This window comes from Thalassophryne amazonica, chromosome 4 (assembly GCF_902500255.1).
Source record: "Thalassophryne amazonica chromosome 4, fThaAma1.1, whole genome shotgun sequence".
In the NCBI taxonomy this organism is placed as follows: Eukaryota; Metazoa; Chordata; class Actinopteri; order Batrachoidiformes; family Batrachoididae; genus Thalassophryne; species Thalassophryne amazonica.
This window is the reverse complement of record NC_047106.1, coordinates 137,587,095-137,601,532: the sequence shown is the minus strand read 5'-3', so window position 1 is coordinate 137,601,532 and position 14,438 is coordinate 137,587,095. Positions and strand designations below refer to the sequence as shown.

The following is a 14,438-nucleotide window of genomic DNA, read 5'->3' as shown; positions in this document are numbered from 1 at the left end:
GCACAGAGATGAGTCCACTGTCCGAGGCCATAAGAAGATCATTTGTAACCTTCACTAATGCTGTTTCTGTACTATGATGAATTCTAAAACCTGACTGAAACTCTTCAAATAGACCATTCCTCTGCAGATGATCAGTTAGCTGTTTTACAACTACCCTTTCAAGAATTTTTGAGAGAAAAGGAAGGTTGGAGATTGGCCTATAATTAGCTAAGATAGCTGGGTCAAGTGATGGCTTTTTAAGTAATGGTTTAATTACTGCCACCTTAAAAGCCTGTGGTACATAGCCAACTAACAAAGATAGACTGATCATATTTAAGATCGAAGCATTAAATAATGGTAGGGCTTCCTTGAGCAGCCTGGTAGGAATGGGGTCTAATAAACATGTTGATGGTTTGGATGAAGTAACTAATGAAAATAACTCAGACAGAACAATCTGAGAGAAAGAGTCTAACCAAATACCGGCATCACTGAAAGCAGCCAAAGATAATGATACGTCTTTGGGATGGTTATGAGTAATTGTTTCTCTAATAGTTAAAATTTTGTTAGCAAAGAAAGTCATGAAGTCATTACTAGTTAAAGTTAATGGAATACTCAGCTCAATAGAGCTCTGACTCTTTGTCAGCCTGGCTACAGTGCTGAAAAGAAACCTGGGGTTGTTCTTATTTTCTTCAATTAGTGATGAGTAGAAAGATGTCCTAGCTTTACGGAGGGCTTTTTTATAGAGCAACAGACTCTTTTTCCAGGCTAAGTGAAGATCTTCTAAATTAGTGAGACGCCATTTCCTCTCCAACTTACGGGTTATCTGCTTTAAGCTACGAGTTTGTGAGTTATACCACGGAGTCAGGCACTTCTGATTTAAAGCTGTCTTTTTTAGAGGAGCTACAGCATCCAAAGTTGTCTTCAATGAGGATGTAAAACTATTGACGAGATACTCTATCTCACTTACAGAGTTTAGGTAGCTACTCTGCACTGTGTTGGTATATGGCATTAGAGAACATAAAGAAGGAATCATATCCTTAAACCTAGTTACAGCGCTTTCTGAAAGACTTCTAGTGTAATGAAACTTATTCCCCACTGCTGGGTAGTCCATCAGAGTAAATGTAAATGTTATTAAGAAATGATCAGACAGAAGGGAGTTTTCAGGGAATACTGTTAAGTCTTCTATTTCCATACCATAAGTCAGAACAAGATCTAAGATATGATTAAAGTGGTGGGTGGACTCATTTACTTTTTGAGCAAAGCCAATAGAGTCTAATAATAGATTAAATGCAGTGTTGAGGCTGTCATTCTCAGCATCTGTGTGGATGTTAAAATCGCCCACTATAATTATCTTATCTGAGCTAAGCACTAAGTCAGACAAAAGGTCTGAAAATTCACACAGAAACTCACAGTAACGACCAGGTGGACGATAGATAATAACAAATAAAACTGGTTTTTGGGACTTCCAATTTGGATGGACAAGACTAAGAGTCAAGCTTTCAAATGAATTAAAGCTCTGTCTGGGTTTTTGATTAATTAATAAGCTAGAATGGAAGATTGCTGCTAATCCTCCGCCTCGGCCCATGCTACGAGCATTCTGACAGTTAGTGTGACTCGGGGGTGTTGACTCATTTAAACTAACATATTCATCCTGCTGTAACCAGGTTTCTGTAAGGCAGAATAAATCAATATGTTGATCAATTATTATATCATTTACCAACAGGGACTTAGAAGAGAGAGACCTAATGTTTAATAGACCACATTTAACTGTTTTAGTCTGTGGTGCAGTTGAAGGTGCTATATTATTTTTTCTTTTTGAATTTTTATGCTTAAATAGATTTTTGCTGGTTATTGGTAGTCTGGGAGCAGGCACCGTCTCTACGGGGATGGGGTAATGAGGGGATGGCAGGGGGAGAGAAGCTGCAGAGAGGTGTGTAAGACTACAACTCTGCTTCCTGGTCCCAACCCTGGATAGTCATGGTTTGGAGGATTTAAGAAAATTGGCCAGATTTCTAGAAATGAGAGCTGCTCCATCCAAAGTGGGATGGATGCCGTCTCTCCTAACAAGACCAGGTTTTCCCCAGAAGCTTTGCCAATTATCTATGAAGCCCACCTCATTTTTTGGACACCACTCAGACAGCCAGCAATTCAAGGAGAACATGCGGCTAAACATGTCACTCCCGGTCTGATTGGGGAGGGGCCCAGAGAAAACTACAGAGTCCGACATTGTTTTTGCAAAGTTACACACCGATTTAATGTTAATTTTAGTGACCTCCGATTGGCGTAACCGGGTGTCATTACTGCCGACGTGAATTACAATCTTACCAAATTTACGCTTAGCCTTAGCCAGCAGTTTAAAATTTCCTTCAATGTCGCCTGCTGTGGCCCCCGGAAGACAACTGACTATGGTTGCTGGTGTCGCTAACTTCACATTTCGCAAAACAGAGTCGCCAATAACCAGAGTTTGATCCTCGGCGGGTGTGTCGTCGAGTGGGGAAAAACGGTTAGAGATGTGAACGGGTTGGTGGTGTACACGGGGCTTCTGTTTAGGGCTACGCTTCCTCCTCACAGTCACCCAGTCAGCCTGCTTTCCCGGCTGCTCGGGATCTGCCAGGGGGTAACTAACGGCGGCTAAGCTACCTTGGTCCGCACCGACTACAGGGGCCTGGCTAGCTGTAGAATTTTCCACGGTGCGGAGCCGAGTCTCCAATTCGCCCAGCCTGGCCTCCAAAGCTACGAATAAGCTACACTTATTACAAGTACCGTTACTGCTAAAGGAGGCCGAGGAATAACTAAACATTTCACACCCAGAGCAGAAAAGTGCGGGAGAGACAGGAGAAGCCGCCATGCTAAATCAGCTAAGAGCTATTAGCTACGCTACGCTAGCGGATTCCTAAAAACACGCAAAGTGAATAATGTGTAAATAATTTAGAGGTGATTCAGCAGAAGGAGTGCTTTAGTTAAGGCACGTAAAGATTACACTGGGAAACAAATCGTAATCTAGATAACTAGATCAATCTAACTGCGCAGATTAAACAGCTAACAGATACAGAAAAACACCGCTGTGCTCCGGAACAGGAAGCACAGCGGTGCCTAAAATACACTGTGGTTGTATTTTAGGCTATCAGAAACAAATGTGTGTGAAAGTACGACATGATGGGAGTGATGCTGAAAAACTGCAACACTTCAAGTTGGACTATAATGAATATTGTTCATGAATTTCAGTGCTGGTTGTGCAAAAAAGAATCTGTGTCAAATCACAGGAAACGGAGATAATAAAGTACCTTGTCGGCAAAAATCATAAGTCCATAATCAGTCTTGCCCCTGATGGCTCTGCCAACACACTGAGCTGCATGACGCATGGCATCAAAGGTCAGGAAGTCATTCTCTCTGATCTGGAACTGATCCCGTAAGTACTCCAGACGAGCCTAAAGTATGTGTCCGATAAAAGAAGGAAAAGTGTCAGAATATGAATGAAATAATAACAGGACTGAGGAAAACGCAAAGTCTGTACACACCATAAAAAGACAATCATAAGCTCAAGTGATCCACCTTATTTTGGAAGTCGGACCACGTCCATACGCACGAATCTAACAGGAAAACAGGTATCAGTTGATAAAAGGGTAATTATGATCTGTAGATCTGAAAATATGTGCAGATAAAACTGATGTGACATTCAGAAAAAAAAAAAAAAAAACGTGTCAACGTCATGTCATCATTTTCAAGACGTGTGACTGACTGTTATTTGCTGAGAAAGAAGAAATGCATGATGCAAGTGAAAATTATTTGAGGTTTTAATGCTGTAACATTTTTCATCAGGTTTTTTTTTTCCAGACAATGGCTGATGAAACGAGTGAGGGAAGTGACTTAAAGCAGCGATTCACAAATGACTCATTCAAATGTCTTTTAGAACTCGCTAGTGTCACACAGTGAAATGGTAGCAGGCTAACATTAGTATGTGGCGAGACTGTGTGTGCGTGTGTCTCTCAATCGAGCATGACGTCTGACATGAGATGCAGATATCAATTTGATCGTGAAAAAGTAAGTGTTACTTTGTCAGAAAAACCTTTGCACTGTTAAAAAAACTATAGCTGAAGTTGTCTCTCAGCTTCATTTAGCTCAAAACAATGGCAGTGGCTAATGCTGACATTAAGGATGAAATGGAATATTTTTGCAAAGTAGCATGCTGACTGTCACTATATCCACAGTTGTTATAGACCCAGAGAGGTCTTTTGTTCTCAGGCAGGAAATTCCTCAGCTCCTGAAGAAAGGAGCCATAGAACGGGTCCACAGTTCAGATCACCTACAGGGTTTCTATTCAACTTATTTTGTAGTTCCAAGAAAGGATGGTGGCTTTTGCCCTATCCTCAACCTCAGAAAGTTAAATCAGTACGTGAAAGTGCTGCGTTTTCGCATGCTCTACACAACAGAAGTTCTCCAAGCGGTTTGGCTGGGGGACTGGTTTACCAGTGTGGACCTGAAGGATTCCTATTTCCACATTCCGGAGTTGGTTCACCACAGGCAGTTCCAGTTCCTCCAATCTGACTTAGAGGGACAGGCGTACCAGTTCCAAGTCCTCCCCTTTGAGCTCTCACTTGCTCCCCGTACAACATTCACCAGGTGCGTGGCAGCAGCACTCTCTCCCTTGATGGCTCATGGGATACAGATTCTTCCATATCTAGATGACTGGCTTGTGTGCACACTGAGCCGGCAACAAGCACTCGACGACACTCTGATCTTACTGTGACACGTGTCGCAGCTAGGGCTCATTGTGAATTTCGCAAAGAGACCTTGATCCCGTGCCAACAGGTGGTTTTTGTTGGCACTGCGCTCAACTTACTGGTGATGACAGCTCGCCCATCACCTCAAAGGGCTAAATATTCTCACTCTGGTCTGCCGTGTTTGGAGGAATGTTAAACTGACTTACGGTCTGCTCCTCCAGCTCAGGGCAAACTGACGGCAGTATCAGCAGTCGCACCTCGGGGACTCCTGTCCTTGCGCCCCTTACAAATTGGCTCAACAGCCTGTACCTCAACCCCACGCTGCATCAACACAGGACTGTGCATCTTTTAGATCAGTCCCTCTGACAAGTTCACCCCTGGGAAGAAAGGGCGTTTTAACACGTGATGTTCCTCTGGCCTCTATACCCTCTCACCGGGAGGTCTTTCTAACAGATGTCTCACTTTCTGGCTGGGGTGTAGTGTCGAACCACAGAATGATCAGGGGTGTCTGGAGCCCTTGGGTGAGGCTCCAGCACATCAACATGCTAGAGCTGTGAGCTGTCCGCCAAGCTCTGAGCCATTTCTCCACTGGCCTAGAGGGGAACCACGTGCTTGTTTGGTCGGACAACACATCGACAGTCTTCCATGTAAACCATCAAGGAGGCACCAGGTCATTCCCTGAGAGAAACCCAGAAGCTTCTCCAGTGGGCTTTGCCTAGCATGCAGAGTCTCAAGGCTGTGCATCTGCCGGCATGCAGAACTACACTGTAGATTTCCTATCATAACAGAAACTGCCACTGGGCAAAGGGTGACTAAACCCAGATGTGGTTCTACTGATCTGGGACAGGTTTGGCAAGGCGGAAGTCGATCTGTTTGCCTGGAACACCACAACACTGTCACCTGTGGTTCTCTCTCTCAGAACCACACAGCCCACTGGGCCAGGACACACTGGCACACCCTTGGCCGGACCGTCTACTATATGTGTTTCCTCCTCTTGTGTTTATTACGCTGGCACTACATAGAATATGCATGACCAATCACACAGTGTTACTGGTAGCCCCGTACTGGCTGGGCAGGACATGGTTCCCCATGATTCTGATGCTCCTTAGCAAAGAGCTGTGACCTCTCCCTCAGAGGAGGGGCCATTTGTCGCAGTTGGATGGGAGCATTTGGCATCCTCACCCAGACCATCATCAACTGTATGTGTGGCCCCTGAAGGGACAGACTCTGTGATGAACTCCATGTTAAACTGCGATCTTCTCCTGTTCATGTCATTCTGGGGGAAAGCGAAGTTTGCTCTTTAACATCCTGCTTATTGTCCTTTACAACACTGTTTGGCCTCTTTGTTCCAGAATAATATATATACGATGTCTGAAATTCGGTTTGCGTTTATTAAATTCCACGCAGATTAAACATAGCAGATACGGATTATTTGGAATATTTGTTTTAGCAAGTTTTCAGGGTCTCTACTGCCATCTACTGGCCAGCAGATGGCAGCTCACACAACCCGACATGTTTACATAAAACAAACAATAGCAACATCTATAAACCCAGAGAATATATTCACGAGAGTTTTAGGAACAATATACAAAGAGTTTAATGCTGTTGTCCATGTGCAGCGTCCAACTGCAGCCTGATCAGAGTGTCTTAATGCATTTCTCCGGTTGTGAAACTTTACCCATCATGCACTGCAGCATGTGTGTCCAAACAGTAAAACCTTCCAAATTATTGCATTACTTTAAAACTAAAACATATAGCTGATATTTTCACTATAAAATGCCAGCTGTGACATTAATTTAAATAACTTGTCTGGAATTAGTTTGGTTAAAATTTTAACCATAAGTTAAAACTGTATGCCTGTCGATGACTTGCGTGATATACCGGTGAGTCTGTATGGTGTAAAAGGAAATTATCTTTTTTTTCCCCTCTCTTACTTCCTTTCTCTCCTGTAACCTGTCTGCTACAAAACATTTAACAGGCAGGTACTAAAATCTTTGATTTCAGACTTCACAAATGTTTTTAACTGTTAAGCTTTATTCACTCTGCCTTCAAAAAATGTTAGCAGTCTAAAAATTATCGGCCCTAAATTTATTGGAAGTTAATTGGTCTGCTAATGGTTTTCAAAGTTATCTGAAAAGCTAAACCGATAATGAAAACATTAGCTTCGATAATTAGTAGTTAGCGGATTCACGGGATTCACGGAACTGTGCCTACCACTGTGTGTGTGTGTGTGTGTATGTGTATATATATATATATACACACATACACACACACACACATGGTTAGTGCGCTTGGTTTCAGTTCAGAAGGTTCCCGGTTCACATCCCACTCCTGCCACATTTCTCCATGTAATGTGGAGTTGCGTCAGGAAGGGCATCCGGCATAAAACCTGTGCCAATTCAACATGCCGATCTACCTTGGATTTGCTGTGGCGACCCCGAGTGCAAACAAGGGAGCAGCTGAAGGGACTTACACATATATATATATACACACACACACACACATATAAATATATATATATATACAGTGAGAAAAAAGTATTTGAACACCCTGCGGTTTTGCAAGTTCTCCCACTTAGAAATCATGGAGGGGTCTGAAATTTTCATCTTAGTCCTGGAGACTGGCCAGGCCACTCCAGGACCTTGTAATGCTTCTTACGGAGCCCCTCCTTAGTTGCCCTGGCTGTGTGTTTGGGGTCACTGTCATGCTGGAAGCAGCCATGACCCATCTTCAATGATCTTACTGAGGGAAGGAGGTTGTTTGCCAAAATCTCGCAATACATGACCCCATACATCCTCCCTTCAATACGGTGCAGTCGTCCTGTCCCCTTTGCAGAAGAGCACCCCCAGAGTATGATGTTTCCACCCCCATGCTTCACGGTTGGGATGGTTTTCTTGGGGTTGTTTTCATCCTCTAAACATGGTAAGTGGAGTTGATTCCAAAAAGCTCTATTCTGGTCTCATCTGACCACATGATCTTCTCCCATGTCTCCTCTGGATCATCCAGATGGTCACTGGTGAACTTCAAACGGGCCTGGACATGTGCTGTCTTGAGCAGGGGGACCTTGCTGCCCTGCAGGATTTTAAACCATGACAGCATCATGTGTTACTAATGTAATCTTTGTGACTGTGGTCCCAGCTCTCTTCAGGTCATTGACCAGGTCCTCCTGTGTAGTTCTGAGCTTTCTCAGAATCATCCTTACCTCACAAAGTGAGATCTTGCATTGAATCCCAGACCGAGGGAGATTGACAGTCATCTTGTGTTTCTCCCACTTTCTAATAAATAACCATAACAGTTGTTGTCTTCTACCAAGCTGCTTGCCTGTTGTCCTGTAGTCCATCCCAGCCTTGTGCAGGACTACAGTTTTGTCCCTGGTGTCCTTAGACAGCTCTTTGGTCTTGGCTATGGTGGACAGGTTGGAATGTGATTGATTGAGTGTGTGAACAGGTGTCTTTTATACAGGTAACAAGTTCAAACAGGTACTTATACTTATTTGCAGCAGTAACATACAAATAAATTGTTAAAAAAAAAAATCATACATTGTGATTTCCGGATTTTGTTTTTAGATTATGTCTCTCACAGTGGACATGCACCTAAAATGAAAACTTCAGACCCCTCTATGATTTGTAAGTGGGAGAACTTGCAAAATTGCAGGGTGTTCAAATACTTATTTTCCTCACTCTATATACGCATATTATATATATATATATATATATATATATATATATATACACGTATATATACACATACACACACACTTATGTTCAAAATAAGTGTGTCTGAAAAAGTGAGTAAAGCTCAAAATTCTTATAATAGCTTATATTTCCATACATGTAAATGCATTGGGAACACTGCACATGCTATTTCAAATCAAAATGTGTTATTATTTTACAGAAAGTGATGAAAAAGGAATATTAAGCTGTTCAAAAAAAACAACAACCCCATATTTAGATTAATTAATCACAAACCTTGCGATTAAACTTTTTTTTTTTTTTAATCGCCTGATGGCGCTAGTGTGTGTGTGTTTTTCCCACAGACCATACCTGAATTACGTGAGAACAGAGTAATACATAATTAATAATAAATAAATTTCCTAGAAAAAAAAACAAAACAAATGTCTCATGTAGAAATAGGAACTATTTGTTGTTACCAAATACATTAGTTTACATTAAATTATTTCCATGTGGAAAGACATGAAGGATGTAGAAGGAGAGAAGACAAGGCAACAATTCAAAAAACACACAATACCTTTAGAATGCGGCTCTGTGTGTAAACATAAGGCACTCCAAACATGATGACTGCCCGACCAAAGTGATGCACTGCACAGAAATCAAGCAAGAAAAAGGTTATAATGAGGATGTGGAGTGAGATCGGCCCATTAAACTGGTGATAGTGAAGGGCAGCTTTCTCCATATAACCAAGATTGATGAATATCTCTCTCATAAAAATAGCACGTATGTATTTATGTGGCACAATTTTTGTTCGGCGTGAACTTCCGCAGCGATTAAGCGATCTGTGCTGCAGCAACGTGGGCTTCCTCCTGTACTTTTACCCGCTTCTACAGACTTAATGTAGCTGCTCCTCACCCTGTGACGATGGCCGTATTATCAGTCTCTTCAAACTGCAAGTGAGGTTCAGTAAGTGCAGATTCTTTGTGACCTTGTTGGTATGAGGTCATCCAGGTGCTAAGCACTGCCATCTGGTGATCAGGAGGAATTAAACAGAACGAGAGTTACGTATATAGCAATGGTTCTATGAATTCCGGATGACCACCAGAGTTGGTTGTTACTTGGAGTTGGGCGATAGATTCCAAAAGAACTGAGTGCCAGATGACATGCTCTCATATACTGCTGGCTGACATCACCCAGGTCACACCCACTAACGTGACTTTGTTGGTATAAGACTCGACCTCTGCACATGAGCACATGGAATAATCCAGGTACTAAGCACCGCCCTCTGGCGGTCGTCAGGGATTCATAGAACCGTAGTTACATACATAACTCATTTTTCCTAAATGCACCTCAATCTCTATACATGAACAGAACTTTAAATTTTTTTCACCAAACTTATTACACACCTGTTTGCCTCCAGAGAATGTTCCCTGATACCTCCACCCTTTATGTAATATGTAATATATGTAAGGGTACATTTATTCACTTTGTTTGGTCATGTGATCAAAGGGATTTCACTCTAATTCAGGAGGTACCTGGTAAACACTTTTTTTTTTTACTCTTTCTTTCTGTCTACTTAGCCATCCACCAGATAACGTCTTGGATGCAGATTCCAAATTCTAATGGACTCTTCTTTTGTTTCTGGCTAAAACATGTATTTTGCTGTGGTGGTCATCTCCCTAGGTTCCTACAGTCAACATGTGGATATCACAGATTTCTGCTCTTATTCCTCTTGAGAAATTGACTCATGACCTTAATCACAAATTGGACAGGTTTTGAAGGATCTGGGAAACGTTGCATTCCTTCTTACAGAAGCAATAATTCATCATCTGTCTCAGGAAGATGAGAGCTGTCTGGCCTTTCATTTATTTCACGTGTGCTCTTAGTCTAACTATCTCCTGCAGTTTTTTTATTTATTATTTTTTGATTTATTTATGTATATGTAGATATATGTAGTGCAGCGCTCATTGTTAGTTTGAGGTGGGGCTATTTTATGTTTTATTGTCTGTTTTGTTTCTCTTAATGTTAATAATTATTGTGATGCTTTTCATCTTATTGATGACAGTGAATCCTGGTCAGCAAGTAAATCTGTAAAATCCTCAGTCATTGGCGAGGTCCATAAAAACCTTCATCTGTGCAGTATGATTGGTTGATGAATCTCTTTTTGCATAATTTATTCAGATGGGGGCAAACTTACATGGAGAGCTGTGGTGAAGTAATTATTATATTAATCCTGTGTGAAAGGGGTTTTCTGCCATTTATCTCAAGAATGGAGACAAGCAAAGACGTATGGGTCTTTGCTATCAACAGCTGCTATGTTGTGCAAAAAAATCTTTTGATTTGATGAGATTGTTTATATGCAAAAAGCATTGCCTTTATGTATTGTGTACACAAAAGTGATTTGAAATCTTTAAACAAGGTTCTCAGCACATCTATAAGAACATAATTTGTATTTTGCCCCCCGCCAAGAACTGAATATGCTGAAGCACTTACCAAAGTCTATTCCTTCAGACACCTTTCCTCTGGCTACAGATAGCAGAATGGCTCCTCTGCCATTTTCACATGCCTGAAGAATACAAACACAGGAGAGGTCAGAGGTTACAGCAACAAACCAGGGTAACAAACATCATTTTCTAATACAGGGTGACCCCCCCCAAAAAAACCCAGACCCCATAAAAATTGTAAGAAATCCTACAAAGGTCCAGTAAATTCCTTGAAATTTGCTGTACTAACTTCCGTCTGTGTACGATCATTCCCCAAAGTTTCAGTTATCTTGGTCGCGTCACATAAAAGTCATGTTCTTCCATGACATAACAGGCCCGGAGGCCTATTTCACCAACAAATCACACCATCTGGAGTGTATTTTGAAAAGAACATGACTTCTATGCAAAGCGACCAAGATAACTGAAACTTTGGGGAATGATCATACACAGACTGAAGCTCAAGTCCAGCATATTTGAAGGAATTTGCTGGACTTGATGGGTTCTGTTTTTTGTTTTTTTCGGGGGGGGGGGGGGGGGGGGATCACCCTGTACATTTATTCATTACAATCATGACCAATGCCAAAATGAAGAATCACAGTCATCTCAGTGTGATCATCTTTCAGTGATTTTTATTTTTTTTTTTTTTTTTACCCGAGGCCATCAAAATATGACCATCAGATATTGCAAAGGTTTTGTGCCTGTCTGTCCATCTGTCTGTGTACAGCATAAGTCCATTCCTATTACTGCCAGGGTCTTTAAATTCACAGAGATCATTCTTGGGACACAGACCTTGGACAAGTTAAAAGATGGCTAACCTGGACCTATTTTAAGAGGGTAAAAGTCAGGTTCTGTTTCCTATTTTTATGCTATGAATCATGCAAATAGGATTTTTTCCCCCTCCGTTGGGGGGCAAGACAGCCAATCATAGTCGAGTGACACCATGATGTCTCTGGCCGGTCTCTCGAGCACTCCAAAACCACTTTGTTTCTGGCTAAACATAACATGTTTCTCATATATTGTGTAAAAACTAGAGAGAAATAAACACTTATTTCTTTTTATATGAAAAAGAAAAAAAATCTGTAGCAATACAGAAGGAAAAGTTTGGCTATTCAGAGACAACCCCCCCGTGAAAAAAAAGAAAAAAAAACAGCTAAGCGTAATAATAATGGCAAAGCGTAGTTATATTGATAAGTTACCCCCCCAACCAAACATAGCGTGAGGTAAAGCACTATAAACAAAATAAATTAGTCAATAAATAAACTGTGTGAACAAAACTGACAGAGCTATATAGAAAAGAAAGTAGATGCACTAATAATATACATACATTTATAAATATACAATCATATAAAGAAACGTGTGAATTAAGAAAAAGAAAACACAACCCAGAAGCTACTCAGAAATGACAGTTCTGGGTTTCTCAAAGAAAGTCAGGAAAGGATGCCAGACTGTGTCGAATCTATTTTTTGTTCATTGAGTCATGACACGGATTTTCTCTAGATCTAGACAGTTCATTGTGTCTCTGATCCAGAGCGAAAATAAAGGAGAAGTGGGATCCCTCGACCTTAGTAAAATAACTTGGCGAGCCAACAAAGAGGAAAACGGAAAAACTTCTACTTTTTCTTTTGGTAGATCACAGTCTGGGAATATGCCAAAGAGAGCAGTCAGAGGGCTTGGTACAATCTGATGGTCAAGTTTGATGAAATAGTTTGAAAATAAGATACCCAATATTTAGTTAAAGTAGGACAGAACCAGTGTTGTATAAAGTACTGGAAAATCACACTTAAGTAAAAGTACAGATACCCATTTAAAAAATGACTTTGGTAGAAGTTCAAGTCACTGATTGAAATGCTACTCAAGTAAAAGTCTTAAAGTATCTAGTATTTATTGTACTTAAGTATGACAATGTTTCTGTGTAGGCTCTCAGTTGTCCAGGTGGTTTCCATAGTAGAGAAGCTTGAATCTTCGACTGGACTGGGTTGCTTGACGCGAGGACGTTTCGCTTCAAATCGCAGAAGCTTCCTCAGCTAGTCAGTAGTCTAACTTCTGTCTTGAAGCTTCCTCAGCTAGTCAGTAGTCTAACTTCTGTCTTGACTCTTGTAGAGTCAAGACAGTAGTCTTCTCTACAAGAGTCAAGACAGAAGTTAGACTACCAGGGCAAGAATTTTAGCTGAGGAAGCTTCTGCGATTTGAAGCGAAACGTCCTCGCGTCAAGCAACCCAGTCCAGTCGAAGATTCAAGCTTCTCTACTATTAAGTATGACAAGTAATGTACAACTAAATGTACTCAAGTATTGAAAGTAAAAGTACAAGTAAATGTCAATAATCAAAAACGGACTGACTTTTTTATATTACAAAGTTTATCTAGGCTTGTAAATGACTGGTAGTATTAGTCAAAACACTGAAAATTGTGCACATCACACAAAAACACTTCAGAAACAAGGTTTCAAAACCTAAACGAGAGTAGGCTACTCACTAGGTGTTCACAGGAAACAGTTATTTATTTCTATATGTATTTATTTATTTTCATTGTTACATGGTTTTATCTTTTCAGTTGTGTTTTGTTTCATTAGGTTCATTTTGTCTCTTTCTCTAAAATTGTATTGTAACATTATTAGTGTATTATTATTGACTATTATTGTCTATTATGTAGACTATTATTGTTGTTGCTATTATTAATATATGAATAAAAATAAATTAAAAAAATTACAATTTGACTCTTTTACGACAACGTTGAGCCATTAATTATACAGAAAACAACTCAACACAAACGTGCTGATGCGAACAGCTTAATGCTAACTTTAACATTGAAAACGCCATAGACATGCTAACGCGTTAGCATCGGTCCCGTTTGTAAGTTATAAAATACATCTATCAACTGTTTCAGAAGACCATAACAGATTGGTTTAACTTAAAAATATCACATTTTACACACAGACATATGCTTTTCAAGTTTTTCGTGGGGAAAAATTAGGACAAAGCGAAATTAAACAATGAATCCACGAATAGTAGATTGAAGCACTGCTTCGATCTGCAAATCACTGCTTTGATCTGCGAATCACTGCTTCGATTGGTTCACGGTTCAAAGCAAACCCACGCTGCAGAAAAGTTGATTACAGACCCGCTGCAGGTCTGTAATCAATGTAGAGAAATGAAACTTGAATTGAGTCCAGATACGCGAGGAGTGCTTCACCACAAGATTACTGCAGGAGCTGATACAGGAAAGTGGAAGCACAGCACCCACAAGAGCAGGTAGGGAAATTGGACTAACACAGACCTTCACTGATACACAAACGGGCAGGATGGGTCAAGATGAATAAACACCCAATGTAGTAAAGCAATGTATATTTGCAGCCCAGTAATAGTAAAGAAAGATAGGTAGAGCCATACTGCCAGCTTGTTTAGGTCTTTTAAGAAATGTTCTACACAGTCTAGGAACTTTACCATTACAGATATAGGATGTAATCAAAGAATGGAGATCTGTGCTGTGGGGGCAGAGACAAAACACCATCTTCTCTGTTCCAGCCAATCAGCATCCAGGGTCACATGGTGGAGCAGGTTCAGTCGTTCAAATACCTTGGAACAGAG

At 40.8% G+C, this 14,438-nt stretch overlaps 1 protein-coding gene across 1 annotated transcript in view; it reads right to left on the bottom strand.

Annotated features, from left to right (window-relative positions):
• Positions 1 to 14,438, bottom strand: part of ercc2 (excision repair cross-complementation group 2) — a 104,635-nt gene that overhangs the window by 8,477 nt on the left and 81,720 nt on the right. Inside the window, exons 17-19 of the mRNA XM_034168859.1 lie at positions 10,865 to 10,937; positions 8,949 to 9,019; positions 3,264 to 3,407 (exon numbers count right to left, since the gene is read on the bottom strand). Coding sequence (XP_034024750.1) covers positions 3,264 to 3,407; positions 8,949 to 9,019; positions 10,865 to 10,937 — 288 coding nt within the window. The remainder of the gene's footprint in view (positions 1 to 3,263; positions 3,408 to 8,948; positions 9,020 to 10,864; positions 10,938 to 14,438) is intronic.